We start from the raw sequence: 19,016 nt of genomic DNA on the forward strand, positions 1-19,016 counted from the left end.
TTTCATTTACAAACTTTCCTTATGAAAAAGTGGAGAACTTTGAGTAACGAATGTTAAAAACGAATGTTAAAAATGAGTTTTGACAACCATGAAGGGATAGTTCCCCAAAAATCTCTTCTTTTGTGTTTGGCAGAAGAAAGAAATTCAGGTTTGAAACAACGAGTGTGAGTAAATGATGACCGAATTTTCATTTTGGGGTAAACTATGCCTATCGTTTATCTCTAAATACATTGGATTATTTTTTGTGGGGTGCAAAATGTTTTAAACCATTTGTTCAGCTGTTATGTAAATATCTCATACTTGGCAAAAGTTTACGGAAAAGTTTACATGTCTTTAAGCTTAATACAAGCATTCGCTGAAAAGTATTTGTAGTCTCTATTCTAGTCTCTATTCTATAGAAACAGGTATGGTCAGGCATTCCAGTTTGTCTACTTTTCATGTTATACAACCTGTGGGAGGAGAGAAATTTAAATATATCTGAAACCGAAAGTGTTCACTTGGTTAGAAGAACAAACACATCTAACAAAATCATCGTCTTCGTCTTTGGAAGAAAGAATTTATTCCACCAAAACAATACTTATTGCTTAGAAAGATTTTGACCAGAAGGAAGCTGAAATGAATTCTCCTTTGTCTTTGCAGATCAAGTGCTCCGTGTGTTTGAGTGATTTTACGGATCCAGTGACTCTTTCTTGTGAGCACTCGTTTTGTCGGCAATGCATCACAGGCCACATGCAGGCCAGCCTGGGACCAAGCGCCTGCCCAGAATGCAAAAGGCCTTATAACGAAGAGGACCTGAGATCCAGCCGTTTACTGAGGAACATGACCTCGACAGTGAGAGAGCACCTTGCCGAGCAGAAATCGGACAGATACTCATCTAAAGAAGGAACACAAACCTTCAATTCTCCAGAAATGGAGAGGACACTGATGTGTTCTGAACACGAGGAGAAGCTTAAACTATTCTGTGAGACTGATCAGAAGCTGGTGTGTGTCATCTGCAGGGATGGAGACAAACATAAAGGCCACGTCTTTAAACCCGTGAAAGAAGCTGCGCAGATCAACAAGGTAAATAAACCTCGGGTTATTTACAAAAGAGCCTCGTCTGACTTCCTGATAAAAGCACTGCGGATTTAACCCCTTTCTTGCTTTCAATATGCCATTTGTGTAATGTTATTCATAGCATAATTAGGTTTCTAAAATTGAGCCCCTGGCTCAATTGAGGCTCATTGAGGCTTTTTGTCAGTGCGTTTAAAATATAATATTTTTCTGTAGGGGGAGCTGAAGACTGCTTTGGGTTTTCTTGCCAAAGAAAATGGACAGTTGGATTACATGATACAACAACAGACAACTGAGATCACCAAAACGGAGGTATCAAAGCATGTAAACAAAGAGAAAAATAACGAATGAATTATTTGCACAGGTACCAGAGGCTCCACATTTCATGCGTGTGTACTCATCTTTTTGGCCTATCTGGCCTAATTATAATTAATTTGAGGGTGCAAAATCCCCAGTGTTAAATTAACACTGAGAGTGTGAATTATATAAACTCTGAGCAGAGTGTTAAATGAACACAGAAGCAGTGTTAAAGTTAATGAGATAATTAAGTGAATAATTGAGTGATGATTAAGCATTATTGAAGACACTTAACAAGCAGAATCACTGAAGGAGAAAACCGTAATTTTAAGTCACCATTGTGGTGATCAGTATTTGTTGTTTAGTTGGGATCTTGACCCTTAAATCGTTAACTTTATATTTTGTTTGGCTCCTGTACATGAGTTATAACAGATGAATAAATATAAAAGGTGACACCATCAGGTGTCTTCAATAATACTCAATGATCACTCAATTAATCACTTAATTATCTCATTAACTTTAACACTGCTTCAGTGTTCATTTAACACTGGGGATTTTGCTGTGTAACTGTCCTGATATTATAATGAAAATAAAATTAATTCATTACATATTTATTATATTGTGTTTATTTTATGTTTATTATATTTATGTTTTTGTCAAGAATGTCACTCCCGAAAACTAACTCGGTTAATAATTCATGACATAAAAATAAATAAATAATATTGATAGCCATCCTCCTTGTTCAAATCAACCAATTAGGTTACACACACATAAATAGCTCCTGAAGAAGGTAAGAATGGAAACAACAATTCACTAATTTACAAAGTCTTTCTCCCTCTCTCTCTCTCTCTCTCTCTCTCTCTCTCTCTCTCTCTCTCTCTCTCTAGGATAAATCCCAAACCTTATCAGCCCAGATCTCTGCTCAGTTTGAAGAAATGCACCAGTTCTTACGACAAAAAGAGGATGAGGTGAAGAAACGGTTGAAGGAGGAGGAAAAGAAAGTTATAGAAGTCATGCAAAGGAATCAGTCTTTTATAAACAAAAGATTTATGGAGAATAAAGAAAAGGAGATTATTCTGCAGTCAGCACTGGAGATTGCACAATCCGATCACTTTCTACAGGTTTCAACACATTTGATTACATATTTCTATTCTTAAAAGGTGAAGTTGTTTTGCTCTAGAGCAAATGCACATTCGATAATCTGTTAGGACTAGTTTTCAATTAAAGTTTGGTTTTATACTGTAAAACATAAATAAAGCACAAAAGTACTTTTTGATTCTGTTTTTGTCAACAGTGGTGGAATGAAAAAGGATTTCCAATGACAAAAAACATGAAGCAAAAGGACACTGCGACACCAACAAATAAGTAAATAAACATGCAATGCTATTATTTAGACCTCAATCACATCAGTCAGTGTTAACATTTCTGTAAAATTGAAGTTTCTGATGCTAAATTCACTTTCTGTTTCAGGTATATGTCAAGGGTGAAAGATCTTACTGTTCTTCCTGATTCTCTCTTTCTTGGCCCCCATGAAACTCACCTGCAGTTCTTTGTGTGGAAGGAGATGCTGCAGTCTATCAAAGCAGGTGAAGAACATGACAAATGTGCATGTTGAAAGTTCAGCTAAATACAAGTGAACCTATGCATTCCTTCCTTGAACGAAATGCCAGCACTCGCAAAGCAGCAACAGTTTTACATGAATTCTCTGTATTTGCTTTGTTTTCTGTCAGCTGTGATGCTATTTGACCAGATCTGTAAAATTATTCAAAAATATATAATAATAAATTAATATCTAGTTTAATGGAAATTTTCCTCAGAATTCATAATTCAAACAATTCATGAATAAATAATCAAAAAAAGTTTTAGAATTTAATTATTAAAGGAAGACACCGACTTTTTGGGATTTTCTGCTCCTCACCACAGTGCGTCTCAGGTGCTGCGGTTACACTCCGCCCAAGTAGCAGTGATTCGCCTTCTGAGAATATAGTTCCCAATATGATCTTGTTATTTGTACACTCTGTGACTATACAAATTACAACATGTAAATAGGATGTGGGATAGCGGTGGGTGCGTCAGACAAAGCATGCACGGAGATGAAAAAGGTATGAATGGACTTACCTGACTCTGGGGATACGGTGAATAAGATAAAGTCCCAAAAATTTGGCTTGTTCCTTTAAGCTGTTCTCTTTCAACGTGCTAGCAAAGTATTTCAGTAGCCTATGTTTAGTGGTTACACCTCTATTAGACATTTTATTGTTGTTAAACTATAGAAATATAAAGATTACATTTCTCAGAACTTGGCACATAGGCAGCAGATACATAATATGATTCAATAGATGTAAATCAACAGGACATTTTCAAACTTTAACCATATTTAAAAAAAGAAAAAAAAACATAAACCAAAAATAGCATAGTCAAGTTGAAATAATAAAAAAAAGGTAAAGTTTTAATGAAGGAATAGTGGTTTGGGCAATGAATTGCAAACGTTTCATTTATGCTTATATGTTTAGAACAGAATGTTTAATGCAAGATCTACAATAACTTCTCATTCAACAACTGATTCATCATTTAATAATGTTTCTGCCTGTGTCTGTGCTTTAGTTCCTGAGAGTTTAACCCTGAAAAACCCTGGACAGTCATACTTAAAAGTGTCTCCAGGGGGCGCCAGAATCCGACAAGCTGACAGAATGTCTGGTCTGTATAAAGACTTCAACCCAGGTACAGTGTCAGTTGAAAACTTCCAAACTGGCCAGCACTACTGGGAAGTAGAGGTGGGTAAAAAGCCAGACTGGACTGTGGGAATCGAGATGGGTGCAGAAAAACAGACAACAAAGGCAGACGAGAGTGAGATCCTGCTCCACCTTAAACACAATAAAGGATATGTTCTGTCGTGTGATGGAAAGGACACTCCATTAAGTTTTCGAGACAAACCACAGAAAATAGGGTTGTATCTGGACTGTGAGAGAAAGCAGGTGTCCTTCTATAACGCTGATAACATGTCTCGATTGATCCAGATAAACTACAGCTCAAAACAGCCTTGCTGTCTCAGTGTGGTGCCAGGACTTTATCTGGATGGAATGAATAGTGACCCTCTCACTGTCTGCTCATATGAGTTTAACTCTGGCAGACAGTAATATGCAGTTAGCCTACTATCTGCACATTTTTCTAGACATGATATTGTTAAACAGCTGTGATATCAGACCGACTAATATACTGGTCATCAAAGATAAGATTAAAATATAAATGTTTTGATCTTTCCAACTGTTTCTGTAAAATGAAACATCATAATGGCATGAACTATTTAAAGTCCCTGTAAAGAGTTTGTCACACCACAGAAAAATGTGTTATTAGCCACCCAAATTTGAATGATAAAAAAGCCAGCAAGTACATAAAATAAGCTATCAAAATCTTGAAAAAATTAGTATTATTCTCTGCTCTCACAGTAGCACCTCAATGCAGTACATGAGATCCACAGGGAGGATCAATATCCAAGGGGTGGAGATGGGTAGGATTAGGGTTGGGTTTAGGGGTGGGTTTAGGTATCAGGGGGCGGAGTTGGGTAGGTTTAGGTGTATGTAAGGTGGGAGTAGGCTACATACTTCCCGTGGATTTCATGTTCTGCAGTGAGAACCATCTCGGATGGAAGGCCGAGCTGGGAGATTGTCGTTTTGGCCCCATTCACCAGTAACAGGATTATCAGTGAATCAGTTGTCTCTGACGAAAGTTTATAAAACGATCCCGTGTAAAATCATCAAGCTCTCTTCATCAAGGTTGGCTCTTCACAAAATTAATCCACTTCTTCTTGATGTTATCGTTTTTAGGAAATTTAAATAAAGACACACAATCTGTTTTGTACATGATCGCATCCAGGTAGCAGCCAACGCATTTCCGTGTCGAAGGCATAGCTAGCTAGCAAAGTATAGACTGTAGTAACTAATAGTATTGACAGTAACTCACGACTGAGCGCCAAACTGATGCGAATGTGCTCTATTATTAGGGGAGGGCCAGCCTCAAGGCCAATTTATACTTCTGCGTAGGGTGCGCGCAGTAGGTACGGCATAACATACCGCCTTCGCCGTAGGGGCATGTCCAGGAGCTCAGGGGCTTCAGTGCACCATCAAGCCTCACCCAAAAAATCCAGAAAATAGCAATGTTGAAAAACTGTTTATCGGTCTAACTCCACAATACAGTACAGTTAACAGTCTTTGTAATGTTTTAGCTACACATTTCTAAAGTGTATAATGGGTTTCAGCCCATTCTCACCCCATTCTCATCAGTTAAGTGACGCCTTGGGAAGCATTTTGACCATGCTTCAATATCTGACACTTTAGGCGCCCTTTAGCGTCAGTTAGATGACGCCGTAGGATCGCGTGTAACCCTATCCCCACCCCACACCTAAACCTAACCGCGTCATCTAACTGAATACTTTCTAGAGAGCTAAATACTTTCCTTTAGCGTCAGTTAGATGACGCCGTAGGGTTGCGTCATGTAACTGATGCTAAAGGGCGCCTAAAGCGTCAAATATTGAAGCATGGTCAAAGATGACGCCTTGACGCCATGCGTTGCAGCTGGGTTTAGGTTTTTTTTTTTTGCGTTTTTTTTTTTTAAATTGCCTTTACAGGGGTTTTAAATGTAGCCTATAGCTTCTTGAAGTTTGTGCAATTCACTCACTGCAATAATGACAACATGGACAGGTGAGAAATATTCATTAATGCTAATTCTTCAAATTAATTTAATGATTGCATAAAGTTTTAACAGAATTTTTATTATTAGGTGAGAAGTGGGCAATTAACAGTTCTCCTTTTTAATGCTTTTTTTCCCCAAATTAACTTTCAGTTTTCAATGGCTTATTTCAGCTTATCCAAAGTTATCTAGTCAATAGATATTGTTTCTATATAATAGAGTTGTTTTCTGTTTTTTAATTTTATTTAATATTGTTGCTAGATTGACATTCCTAAATTATCCTTAATTTTCTCGAATGCCTTAAATACTTCCCAAAGCTTTTATATTTGAGTTAAATAAACTCAAATAATTTTTCAGCACATATTTGAAGTCCAAAAAAGACGTATGCAAGTTGTGGATGTCGATGATAATCATTCATATATTTTCTTATTTATTATTTAGAAGGAAACATATTTTATTTTGCTTTGAAATGATCAGAACAAATAATAATAAGAAGAAAAACATTACAAAACATCTGTACATATGTCATGATAATTAACAGACTCATGTGTCATCATTTAAAATTGACTTTTGAAACATTTAAAAAGCCTTCTGTAAAAAGTTTAAAGATTAGAGGAAATAAAAGTTAGAAATGTGAAATCACCCTTATTATGATTTCTGTATGTGGAAATAAACATTCATGTTCATTAAGGTCACATATTTCTGTTTACATAATTTGTATATGGAGCACTGGAAGATAAATCTTGCCTGTTGTTTGTATAGTGTGTTTTATTCTAATACTGTAGGCATCTCTATTTCCTCTGGGTGCTGTGAGTCCTTCCTCCCTACAAAATAATTAAATACAATTATTTACTGACTGCAAGTTTTAACCATGATCACAGAATTACAGATCAATGTGAATCATCAGATTCTGTGTCGCTCAAAACTCACCAGCTCTTCTTGCACAGATGATCTGAAGAAGAATCACAGTCGGAGCAGTAAACGCTGCAATCTTACATATATTTACAATCTCTACAGAAAAGATGTGTGGACACGGACAGATGAAAGAATAGAGAAAAAGAAGAGAATGAATATGTAAAACTGTAAATTACTTTGAAGATACAAATCAGGATACAAAACAATGAACAATCATTTACAAATCATTCACAAAAGAAAACAAAACATGTAAAGACTTTTCATACCTCTGAATATTGATCCAGCAGCCATACAGACTTCATTATCTGATGTTGTGTTAGCTGGACCTGTGGATCATGTCTGTTAGTTCAGTTCAAATATAATGTAAACACTGGAATGTAGAATATCTATGAATTGCCAGCATCTAAATCAAATAGTAGAGCGTTGGTGCTTGCATCGCCAAGGTCATGAGTTTGATTCCCAGGGAAAGCAAGAACTGATAAGAATGTAAAACTGCAATGTAAGTCGCTTTGGATAAAAGTGTTTGCCAAATACATAAAATAAATATGTATGAAGACATTTTAGATGCAAATATGCAACAAATTATGGAATTAATAATTCTATTTATAGCTTTCATTGTGGTCTGATCAATTGTGACAAATTGGCGAGGTGAGAGACTGATGATGTGTGTCAGTCCTGTACCTTGTGTCAAAGCTGCTGCTGCTGTAGTTCTGCTTGATTTCTTCTCATAGATTGAGTTGCTGACTGTAGTCATTGTTGTTGAATCCACTGGAGCTGCACAAGATGATGTTCAGATGCAGGACATCAGCATCATATTTTCATACTCAATCATTACATCACATGACCTGACATGCAGTTTGTTTAATCGTCATTATTTACAGTGCATATGGTTGTTACCATATAACCACATGAGGCATTTTAGGCCTCATTTATTTATATAAAAGTAAAACAAACTGAGCTGCAGCTCATAAATCTTCAGCATGACCTGTAATGTCTCAGAGAGTATTCTAAAAATAATTAAAGAAAGTAAGTTTTTTTAAACCTGAAATCTTGACAGTGTATGTGGCTGAGGTCTTCATTTGATTACTCTGAGTAACCTGACATCTAAACTCTCTGTTGGGATCTTCATTCAGGAGTGTTGTAGTCAGAGAGCTGTTACAGTGTGATGTTGAGAATGATATCTGATATCTGGAGTCTGTCAGCAGATTCACACCAGCCTGATTCACCCAGATCAGCTGAAGTCCCTCCGAACGGACCAAAGTATCACAAGAGACTCTATATAAATACAACTGACAGGAGAGCGTCACAGAGCTTGATGATCTGATCTCAGTCTCTGAGGATGATGAAAAGACTGAAACAGAAAATACAATAGAATCACTCTTTTCATTACACATGTGAGTTTTAAGGTATTATTTAAGAAATTACAGAAACACTGACTATGAAGAAAATGCAGATTAACGGGTGCACCAGTTCCTTGTTGTTGTCCATTCACATATTGTCGGCAGGTGTAAAGCCCATAATCTTCATGTGTGACTTTCTTGATGTTCAGAGAGCAGTCAGACCCCAGACTCAGTCTCTCACGTCTCTCTATGTCAGTCTTTATCCCTCCACCAATCAGTTCAATGGTCTCTGAATGTTTGTTATTATTATAGTTCCATGTAGTTGATGTGCAGTCAGAAAGAGCGTTATTACAGGGCAGACTGACACTTTCACCAGAACTGCTGAACACTTCTGCTCCACTGGTACCTACATTTTAATATAAAACAGTAAAATAATAGTGTTAATTATTTAAACTTTAATGACAGCAAATATTTTCTTGAATATTAAAAACTGAATAACCTAAATTTTCAGCAAGATAAAACCAAGTTCGCTCAGTCGAACTCTCTGCCAGTCCCTATACGAAGTAATTCAATTATTTTTGAACAGATGTTTGTTCACATTGTACAGATTTTGCATAATGTCTTATAGACCATATAAATATTTCTTTACCTGTCAGAAGTGGACAGAGAATGATCAGTCGTAGCAGACACATGTGACACCGATCAGCCATCTTCTGTTTCTATTTCTTTTCATTGTAAAGTTACAGTTCTAAAAACATCATCAGCCCAACCTGTGGTTGTTAACTTCCTCTTATCAACTGACTGTTCAGTGCTGACACTATGATACAGCTGCATTTCACTGACACCATACTGGTGCATGAGAAAGAAGTAACACAGTCTCATCCCAAAAAGTCATGTAACTTAAAAAAGTTTGGTTTGTTCTTAGCGAGGGGCCACTGAATCTCAAATTTGTACGGCAACTAAGAAAAATGGGCTAAAAATAACAGATAAACATAATTTATTAGTTGTGTTTCTTCAAAAATTGAATGTAATCAGTATTGTAAAAACTGTTCTATCAGTTACGGTTCCTATTATTACTATTCTTATTCATCCTTCTTCTTCCGACTGGGCATCTATGGCAGCCCATAAAAACCGCTTACAGGAAAATTGTGAAATTTGGCACAATAAGAGAGGTCAGTCCAAAATGTCACCATAACAAATTTGGCGTCTCAAAACCAATCCCACTAGTGCCACCACCTGTCCAAATTTTCACTCATATTTATGTGAATAACTTTTGAACCGTAATGGGTAGAAACAAAATGGGTAGAAGAAAATTCACATTGATTTGTCAAACCGTTCTTGAATACCACTATATTTAGTCAGCCACTGATTGTGCAAGTTCTCCTACTTACAATGATGAGAGAGGGCTGGAATTTTCATCATAGGTACACTTCAACTATGAGAGACAACATGAAAAAAAAAATCCAGGAAATCACTTTGTAGAATTTTTAAAGAATTTATTTGTATATTATGGTGGAAAATAGGTATTTGGTCAAAAACAAAAGTTCAGCTCAATACTTTGTTACACAACCTTTGTTGACAATGTTTCCTGTAAGTCTTCACCAGGTTTGCACACACTGTAGCTGGTATTTTGGCCCATTCCTCCATCCAGATCTCCTCTAGAGCGGTGATGTTTCGGGGCTGTCGATGGGCCACCCGGACTTTCAACTCCCTCCACAAATTTTCTATGGGGTTGAGGTCTGGAGACTGGCTAGGCCACTCCAAAACCTTGAAATGCTTTTCACGGAGCCACTCCTTCGTTGTATGGGCGGTGTGTTTGGGATCATTGTCATGCAGGAAGATCCAGCCACGTTTCATCTTCAAGGCTCTCAATGATGGAAGGAGGTTTTTGCTTAAAATCTCACGATACATGGCCCTGTTCATTCTTCCCTCAACACGGATCAGTTTTCCTGTCCCCTTTGCAGAAAAACAGCTCCAAAGCATGATGTTTCCTCCCCCATGGTTCACTGTAGGTATGGTGTTCTTGGGACGCAACTCTGCATTCTTCTTCCTCCAAACACGACGAGTTGAGTTTTTACCAAAAAGTCCACATGATATACCACATGAGATTCTCCCAATCCTCTTCTGGATCATCCATATGCTCTCTGGCAAACTTCAGACATGCCTGGACATGTACTGGCTTAAGCAGGGGGACACGCCTGGCACTGCAGGATTTGAGTCCCTCTCGGTGTAGTGTGTTACTTATGGTAGCCTTTGTTACTTTGGTCCCAGCTCTCTGCAGGTCATTCATCAAGTCCCTCCGTGTAGTTCTGGGATTTTTGCTCACCGTTCTCATGATCCTTTAGACCCCACGGGATGAGATCTTGTGTGGAGCCCCAGATCGAGGGAGATTATCAGTGGTCTTGTATGTCTTACATTTTCTTACAATTGCTCCCACAGTTGATTTTTTCACACCAAGCTGCTTGCCTATTGTAGATGCACTCTTCCCAGCCTGGTGCAGGTCTACAATTTTCTTCCTGGTGTCCTTCGACAGTTCTTTGGTCTTGGCCATGGTTGAGTTTGGAGTGTGACTGTTTGAGGCTGTGGACAGGCATCTTTTATACAGATAACGGGTTCAAACAGGTGGCAATAATACAGGTAATGAGTGGAGGACAGAAGAGCTTCTTAAAGAAGTTACAGGTCTGTGAGAGCCAGAAATCTTGATGGTTTGTGGGTGAACAAATTATTTTCCACCATAATTTACAAATAAATTCTTTAAAAATCCTACAAAGTGATTTCCTGTTTTTTTTTCTCTCATTTTTTTGTTTCTCATAGTTGAAGTTTACATATGATGAAAATTACAGACCTCTCTCATTATTCTAAGTAAGAGAATTAGCACAATCAGTGGCTGACTAAATACGTTTTGGCCCTACTGTATCTCGAATCCTTCCCCAATCAAACAAGCACGAAAAAGGGAAAATGAACAATCGCCTATAAAGAAAAAATTCAAGGATTCTGCCAACTCCAAGGAAGAACTCGATGCAGATATTGTTAACGGCATAAAGCTGGCCCTCCAAGAACAACAACATGGTCTAGATGTGGCCGTAGCCTCCGCTGTCAGGGAAGCTATCCTGGTCCCAGCACTACGTGATTTAAGAATCGAAATCCAAAAGACTAATGAAACCGTAAAGGAGATCAGCAGTGAACTGAGAATGTTAGCCAAATCTACTTAGTTTTAATTATGTAATGTCTTAGAGAGTATTCTAAAAATAATTAAAGAAATTAATTTTTTTTTAAAAACCTGAAATCTTGACAGTGTATGTGGCTGAGGTCTTCAGTTGATTTCTCTGAGTAACTCTCTGTTGGGATCTTCATTCAGGAGTGTTGTAGTCAGAGAGCTGATACAGTGTGATGTTGAGAATGATATCTGATATCTGGAGTCTGTCAGCATCAGATTCACACCAGCCTGATTCACCCAGATCAGCTGAAGTCCCTTTGAACGGTCCAAAGGATGACAAGAGACTCTATATAAATACAACTGACAGGAGAGAGTCACAGAGCCTGATCTGATCTCAGTCTGTGAGGATGATGAAGAGACTGAAACAGAAAATAAAACAGAAATTACACCTCAAATATCACTCTTTTCATGTGAGTTTTAATGTATTATTTAAGAAATTACAGAAACACTGACTATGAAGAACATGCAGATTAACGGGTGCATCAGTTCCTTGTTGTTGTCCATTCACATACTGTCGGCAGGTGTAAAGCCCATAATCTTCATGTGTGACTTTCTTGATGTTCAGAGAGCAGTCAGACCCCAGACTCAGCCTCTCACGTCTCTCTATGTCATTCTTTATCCCTCCAGCAATCAGTTCAACGGTCTCTGAATGTTTGTTATTATTATAGCTCCATGTATTTGATGTGCAGTCAGAAAGAGCGTTATTACAGGGCAGACTGGCACTTTCACCAGAACTGCTGAACACAGTTACGTCAGCTACAGTCATACCTGAAACACAGTACATACTTTACTTATAATATATTAAAAGAGAAAATTAAAAAACCTGGGTTAATTACTTAACCCTTAATGAGTCTGTAAACACAAAGCATGTCTTGAATGAGACACAAATAAGAACATTTTTGTCCTGTTTTAATCAGGAAATGAACTCATCTGGACATTGTGAATACCACTAAAATACATGTAGAAGTTCACTCCAAAACACTTAATTACTCATGTGCTTTCAAACCTGTAGCCTATGCATTTCATAAATATATTTTCAACAGTTTTTATCTATCTAAACTGGGGTCCTAAAAACTGGATTTTTTTTGTTGAAAATTTTATTTTATTTTTTGCTTTACTGAATGAAGAAAGTCGTAGATTTAAAAGTGAGTAAAGGATGACAGAAATTTCTATGTGAACTATAATTCCCTCAACATGAAAGTGGGAAAGGACATAATATTTGTCAGAGGATTCTATAATAAAACAATATACCATAGATCCAACAATATACCAAGATCATAATAAATATATAAATCTTTAGCCAGACCCTATGCCAGAGTAATACAAATAAAAATGATTCTTAATAAATTGATAATCAAATTATGCAGATGAATTTTTTTATATATATATATATATTTACCGTTACCTGTTAGAAATTGACAGATTATTACAATTTCCAGTAGACATATTTGACACATTTTCTCTTTTTAACGATCTTCTGACAATCCTTCCTCTTATCTGACGTGTTTAGTAGATTCTCACTATACAGCATTTCACTGTCTGTTGGAAGTGTGTAATGGAGAAGTGTGTCATGTGTCACATGAATTTTGGTAGTGGTCGGCAAGACTGATTAATCAGCCGATATTTATCATTTTTGAATATTGGATGGATACATTTTCTGTTTGGTCGATGTGTGGGAAGAGGTTTTATATTTTCTTGCTCCGTCTATGGTATCTGTTTAAATACATTATTTAGATAGAAATGTAAAACCAAGTAAACAGTAAACTCAAAGTATTATAACATTTGCTTTTATGTTATTTGTCATTAAAAGGCAAAAACACTATAATCATTGTGGTACTCGTTTACCATCAACATTCAACAAATGCACTTTTATATACTTTAAACAAATCTTTGAATGTCTATAAATATTTCATTTTCATGTGTGCTGTTGCTGTACAGCCCATTTTCACCCCCAAGGCGTCACCTAACTGACGCCTTGGGAAGCATTTGACCATGCTTCAATATCTGATGCTTTAGGCGCCCTTTAGCGTCAGTTAGATGATGCCCTAGAATCGCGTGTACCCTACCCTCACCCCACACCTAAACCTAACCGCGTCCTCTAACTGACGCTTTCCTTTAGCATCAGTTAGATGACGCCGTGATAAAGGGCGGCAAAGGCATCAAATATTGAAGCATGGTCAAAGGTGACGCCTTGGGGTGAGAATGCGTTGGCCATTAGCAATATCTGCATCGAGTTCTTCCTTGGAGTTGGCAGAATCCTTGAATTTTTTTCTTTATAGGCGATTGTTCATTTTCCCTTTTCTGTGCTTATTTGATTGGGGAAGGATTTGGGATAGGTGTTGAAGAATGTGATAGGATTATTGAAAAAATAAGGTTATGTGAGCAGAGCTGAAAACTATGCTGGCATCGCTGTGGATGAGACACGTGATCCTCCAACGAGACCACTTTTTTGATTTTTGGACAAACCGTTCAGAAGTTATCAGCAAAAATATAATTTTTCATATCTCTGGACCAGTAGTTGGCACTGTGCCAAAAAGCTCCATGTCACCTCAGGTCATGCTTGTGTTGACATGTAGCAAATTTGGTCTGAATACGATAAAGCGTCGCGGAGATACAGCCTTATGTCTGTTTTCGCAAGCACTGCGAAAAATAGTTTTCGTGATATTCGAGAACGGTTTGACAAATCACCGTGAATTTTTTTGTTTTTTAACCTTTTGTCGGCATGACCTGGAGATGATCTGGTTAAATTTTCCTGAAAATTGGAGCATCGGTCTAGGAGGAGTTTTTATGACGGAAAAAGTCATAGTGCAATCGAATCGTAATGTGCTCAGAAATCAGAGGGGGGAAAAATTTATTTTGTTTCAACCCATTACGGTTTAATAGTTATTCACAAAAATATGAGTGAAATTTTTGGACAGGTGGTGGCGCTATTGGGATTGGTTTTTGAGATGCCAAATTTACTATAGTGACAGTTTGGACTGACCTATCAGTGTGTAAAAATTCACAATTTTCCTGTAAACGGTTCTATGGGCTGCCATAGATGCCCAGTCGGAAGAAGAAGGATGAATAAGTAATAGGAACCGGAACAGATATAATAGGGGCCTCCGCACCTTCAGTGCTTAGCCCCTAATTACATTCAATTTTTAAAGAAACACAACTAATAAATGACCTTTATCTTTAGCCCATTTTTTTCAATATTCTTTAACAAACAAATTAAACTGCTTTAAACAACATATATTTATAGATGCTTTTTTTTATCATGTATGGTGTCAGTGAAATGCAGCTGTATCATAGTGTCAGCACTGAACAGTCAGTTGATAAGAGGAAGTTAACAAACACTGGCTGGGCTGATGATGTTTGAAGAACTGTAACTTTATAAAGAAAAGAAATAGAAACAGAAGATGGCTGATCGGTGTCACATGTGTCTGCTACGACTGATCATTCTCTGTCCACTTCTGACAGGTAAAGAAATATTTATATGGTCTATAAGACATTATGCAAAATCTGTATAATGTGAACAAACATCTGTTCAAAAATAATTGAATTACTTCATATAGAGACTGGCAAAGAGTTCGATTGAGCGAACAAGGTTTTATCTTGCTGAAAATTTAGGTTATTACTTCAGTTTTTAATATTTAAGAAAATATTTGGAGGAAGTATAAGTATAAAACACTATTATTTTACTGTTTTATATTAAAATGTAGGTACCAGTGGAGCAGAAGTGTTCAGCAGTTCTGGTGAAAGTGTCAGTCTGCCCTGTAATAACGCTCTTTCTGACTGCACATCAACTACATGGAACTGTAATAATAACAAACATTCAGAGACCATTGAACTGATTGCTGGACTGATAAAGAATAACATAGAGAGACGTGAGAGACTGAGTCTGGGGTCTGACTGCTCTCTGAACATCAAGGAAATCACACATGAAGATTATGGGCTTTACACCTGCCGACAATATGTGAATGGACAACAACAAGGAACTGATGCACCCGTTAATCTGCATGTTCTTCATAGTCAGTGTTTCTGTAATTTCTCAAATAATACCTTAAAACTCACATGTGTAATGAAAAGAGTTATTCTATTGTATTTTCTGTTTCAGTCTTTTCATCATCCTCAGAGACTGAGATCAGATCATCAAGCTCTGTGACTCTCTCCTGTCAGTTGCATTTATATAGAGCCTCTTGTGATACTTTGGTCCGTTCGGAGGGACTTCAGCTGATCTGGGTGAATCAGGCTGGTGTGAATCTGATGACAGACTCCAGATATCACATATCATTCTCAACACCACACTGTATCAGCTCTCTGACTACAAAACTCCTGAATGAAGATCCCAACAGAGAGTTTAGATGTCAGGTTACTCAGAGTAATCAAATGAAGACCTCAGCCACATACACTGTCAAGTTTTCAGGTAAATTGTTATTATTTATAATGTTGTTAACTTGTTACTAACTTTTAACTGCAATTATCATCATTAAAAAAAGTTATATTCTACAGTATGATGTATCTGAAAATGAGTCTTTTACAGCTCCAACAAAGACACTGACTACAGTCCCCAGCTCGAAGACAACCCCAACTGTAAATAAACCAGTAACTTCTACACAACCAGGTATGTCACTCATGTCACCGACAATACAAATCAATAAATAAAATTAACATGAAATCATAATGTGAAAAGTGACTCTTTTATCATGTCAATCCAAAACAATCATGTCTGTGTTTACTAAAAAGCATTTAGAATATACCGTTGTAAGCAAGTGTGAAATAAAATGTATTTTATTTGTTTGTCAGTACTTGTGGCTTTTACATTTTGGTTTGAAATGACAGTTATATAGTAAACGTTCTGCTGTTGTTTTCATCTGGATCTGAGTGTCCCTCCACATTGTCTCTCCTCTAGAGATTGTGATTGTTGCCGTTTCTGCTGTATTGGCTGTTCTCCTTCCTGCTCTTATTCTTTTGGTGGTTTGTAAAAAAAGAGGTGGTGAGTTTTGAATTTAAGCTCATATTTTGTGTCAACAGACAAAGTTCAAAACGTCCAAAGAATTTACAGAGATCAGTTTTATCATATAAATATTAATTTGGAAAGATGTGATTATAAAAATGTTGAACTGTCTATAGCTTGAACTAACCTATAGTTTGTGACAATTCGCTAATTTGAAATTTGTGCACTTTTTGAAAATTTGGTCATCATTTACTAACCCTGATGTTCTTCCGAACACGTATGGCTTTCTTCTGTTAAATGTCAAAGAAGATATTTTGAGAAATGTCTTTTTGTTTGTGTGTTTGTCCTTACAATGGAAGTCAATGGTAACCAAAACTGTTTGTTTACCAACATTCTTCAAAATGTCTTATTCTTTTGTTTTTGACATGACATTAGGATAAGTTAACAATGACAGCATTTTCATTTGAGGGCAATGAACCATTTAAAAAGACAAATATAGTGTTTATATTCTACAGCATTATAAAAAAAATACAATCAATTATCAGTCTGCATTAATTGACATGCTGTATTTTACTCTTCTTTTTGTGATAATTATTCCTCAGATATAAAAAGAGAGACTAATGACTCTGTGGTAAGTATCATGGCAAAGAACTGTGAGGTTGATCCATGAGCTAATTTTTATCTATAAGCTTGACTGTCCAAGATGTGTACTCACATTAGATTAACACAAGAGCAAAATATCAATTTAGAATTTTGTTTCTTGTCTAAAGGTAACAAATATGAATAAATATAATGGAACCAAGGATACAATCAACATCTCCATTCATCATACTGCCAGCGCCAATGTAAGTGAACCATATGATTCATCTTCAATAAGCGATTCATATCTGTATACCGTATGTACATTACAATTGTTACACAGCTATTCACCAACACTGCAATGTAGGCCTACTTTTTTACTATGTTCCTTGAGGTTCACTTATTGTGTTAAAGTTTTTGGGGAAAAAAAGAAAAAAAAAATATAGATATATTATAAACGATCTCATTCCACATTCATTTACACTACCATAGCTACTATGGTAGTCAATGGGGATTGAGATCTGTTTGATTAAAACATTCTTCCAAATATCTTCCTTTGTGTTCAGCAGAACAAATAAACACATAGAGGTTTGGAACAACATGAGGGTGGGTAAATCCTGACAGAATTTTCATTTTAGGGTGAACTAACCTTTTAAACGGATCCTCGTGGCCAGCTAATACTCACTCTCTCCTCTCGGTGAGATTCGAATTATTCAGATTTCATTCGGCACAGCTACAAGAAGACATACACGTTGCTCACGTGCGCAGTACGCCTGGCTATCAGCTTTTAACAGGCTTCAATTTTCTCAGTTGAAATCAATGGGGTCGCTGTGTCCATTTCTTTTACGGTCTATGGATTTAATGTACAGAATTCAGTTACTGAAAAAACCCCACCAAACAGACAAGCAAAGTAACACAATCAGTAAAAGTCCTGTTACAAATATGAGATGTTTACAAAACCTGTAAGTGAAAATGCCACATGACACAACATATTTTGTAGCACATATTTCAAACATTTGCAGCAGCAGCATAACAATAAGCCTACTTTTCGAAGTATTTAAAAAAAAAAAGATTTTGTACTTTAGTTCACCATGTTTCCACTGATGTTTAGGAGCAGAAAGACGTGATTTATACGGAGATAGCTACATTCAGTAAAAACCAAGACAAAAATAACAAGGTGGGTAAACACTTATTTGCACTTCCACCATCTTCTCTCAAAACTGACAATATCTGTGATGTTCATTCAGGTTCATGGAGATGATAAAGTGACTTACGCTTCCATCAGAGGAGCAACAGCTGGACTTCAGGATTACTGCAGTCAACTTTAGGCCTCTGTGAACAGGAACGGTCACAAAAACTGAATTAAATATACAAAATACTTCATGATGTCATGAGGATAGAAATGCCTTTAATAGACTTTGTTAACATGTTGATATGGTAAATACTGTTCCCTTTCAGTCGGTCACGTTCAACGCCACATCGGAGTGATTCGACTGTATAGCGTTCCTATACCGCACCTAAACCTACCCATTACATGGGCTTAGACAAATCATAAGAATTCATACGAGTGAGATAGGCATTCGCCACATTTTAATCCTCCTCGTACAGATTTGTAGGAAATCGTGAGATAGCGTTGGTCTTTCACATGTTAACAAACAAACTCAAGTATCGGTAATCATATTTGTAGGACTACGTTTTTTTTTTTGTTTTTTTTTCCAGAGTAACTGTTTTTGTTGATCAAGACAACAGGTTTAAATAATAAATCATTCCAAATCTTCCATTTTCTCTTTCTCTATTTGTTTTCCACCTTCATTCTCCAGTAACTGTTTTTAATACTCATAGGCTACTGTTTCACGTACAACATCCTAATGCATTACTAATGCAGAGATGATCGATGACTAATGAGAAGTGTTTTACTCAGCAGAGCTAAAGAGGAAGCGTGTTGTGAAATTCTGCACTGCCAGCTGAACATATTTCCGGTTACTATGTAGGG

The 19,016-nt window shown here is 36.8% G+C and overlaps 3 protein-coding genes across 3 annotated transcripts; 2 read left to right on the forward strand and 1 right to left on the reverse strand.

Moving 5' to 3' along the window:
* The first annotated feature begins 490 nt into the window (after positions 1 to 490).
* On the forward strand, positions 491 to 4,662 carry trim108 (tripartite motif containing 108). Its single transcript, XM_039679469.2, has 6 exons — positions 491 to 1,062; positions 1,270 to 1,365; positions 2,238 to 2,471; positions 2,645 to 2,715; positions 2,821 to 2,936; positions 3,952 to 4,662. Exons 1-6 carry the CDS (start codon positions 616 to 618, stop codon positions 4,482 to 4,484), a joined length of 1,497 nt encoding a protein of 498 aa, XP_039535403.2. The 5' UTR covers positions 491 to 615; the 3' UTR covers positions 4,485 to 4,662.
* Positions 4,663 to 6,486: 1,824 nt separating this feature from the next.
* On the reverse strand, positions 6,487 to 13,363 carry LOC120484801 (uncharacterized). Its single transcript, XM_089117624.1, is given in 10 exon segments — positions 6,487 to 6,857; positions 6,964 to 7,044; positions 7,215 to 7,274; positions 7,630 to 7,722; positions 7,991 to 8,299; positions 8,386 to 8,694; positions 11,569 to 11,622; positions 11,625 to 11,864; positions 11,959 to 12,273; positions 12,911 to 13,363. Coding segments are annotated over 10 exon segments (1,569 nt in total). The 5' UTR covers positions 12,963 to 13,363; the 3' UTR covers positions 6,487 to 6,801.
* A 1,453-nt stretch (positions 13,364 to 14,816) lies between these two features.
* On the forward strand, positions 14,817 to 18,801 carry LOC120484393 (uncharacterized). Its single transcript, XM_039679526.2, has 9 exons — positions 14,817 to 14,967; positions 15,210 to 15,518; positions 15,605 to 15,913; positions 16,031 to 16,111; positions 16,400 to 16,483; positions 17,047 to 17,075; positions 17,215 to 17,289; positions 18,135 to 18,200; positions 18,271 to 18,801. Exons 1-9 carry the CDS (start codon positions 14,907 to 14,909, stop codon positions 18,349 to 18,351), a joined length of 1,095 nt encoding a protein of 364 aa, XP_039535460.2. The 5' UTR covers positions 14,817 to 14,906; the 3' UTR covers positions 18,352 to 18,801.
* Positions 18,802 to 19,016: the final 215 nt, after the last annotated feature.

Source organism: Pimephales promelas, chromosome 12, assembly GCF_988280905.1.
Source record: "Pimephales promelas chromosome 12, fPimPro1.hap1.1, whole genome shotgun sequence".
NCBI lineage: Eukaryota > Metazoa > Chordata > Actinopteri > Cypriniformes > Leuciscidae > Pimephales > Pimephales promelas.

What these genes read in the sequence shown, in the direction of transcription:
- trim108 (XM_039679469.2), top strand. Translation starts at nt 616, where the DNA reads ATGAATTCTCCTTTGTCTTTGCAGATCAAGTGCTCCGTGTGTTTGAGT. An exon ending in CTGAGATCACCAAAACGGAG is followed by an intron (nt 1,366 to 2,237) that starts GTATCAAAGCAT and finishes CTCTCTCTCTAG; the next exon opens with GATAAATCCCAAACCTTATC. An exon ending in AATCCGATCACTTTCTACAG is followed by an intron (nt 2,472 to 2,644) that starts GTTTCAACACAT and finishes TTTTGTCAACAG; the next exon opens with TGGTGGAATGAAAAAGGATT.
- LOC120484393 (XM_039679526.2), top strand. Translation starts at nt 14,907, where the DNA reads ATGGCTGATCGGTGTCACATGTGTCTGCTACGACTGATCATTCTCTGT. An exon ending in ATACACTGTCAAGTTTTCAG is followed by an intron (nt 15,914 to 16,030) that starts GTAAATTGTTAT and finishes AGTCTTTTACAG; the next exon opens with CTCCAACAAAGACACTGACT. An exon ending in AGTAACTTCTACACAACCAG is followed by an intron (nt 16,112 to 16,399) that starts GTATGTCACTCA and finishes TCTCTCCTCTAG; the next exon opens with AGATTGTGATTGTTGCCGTT.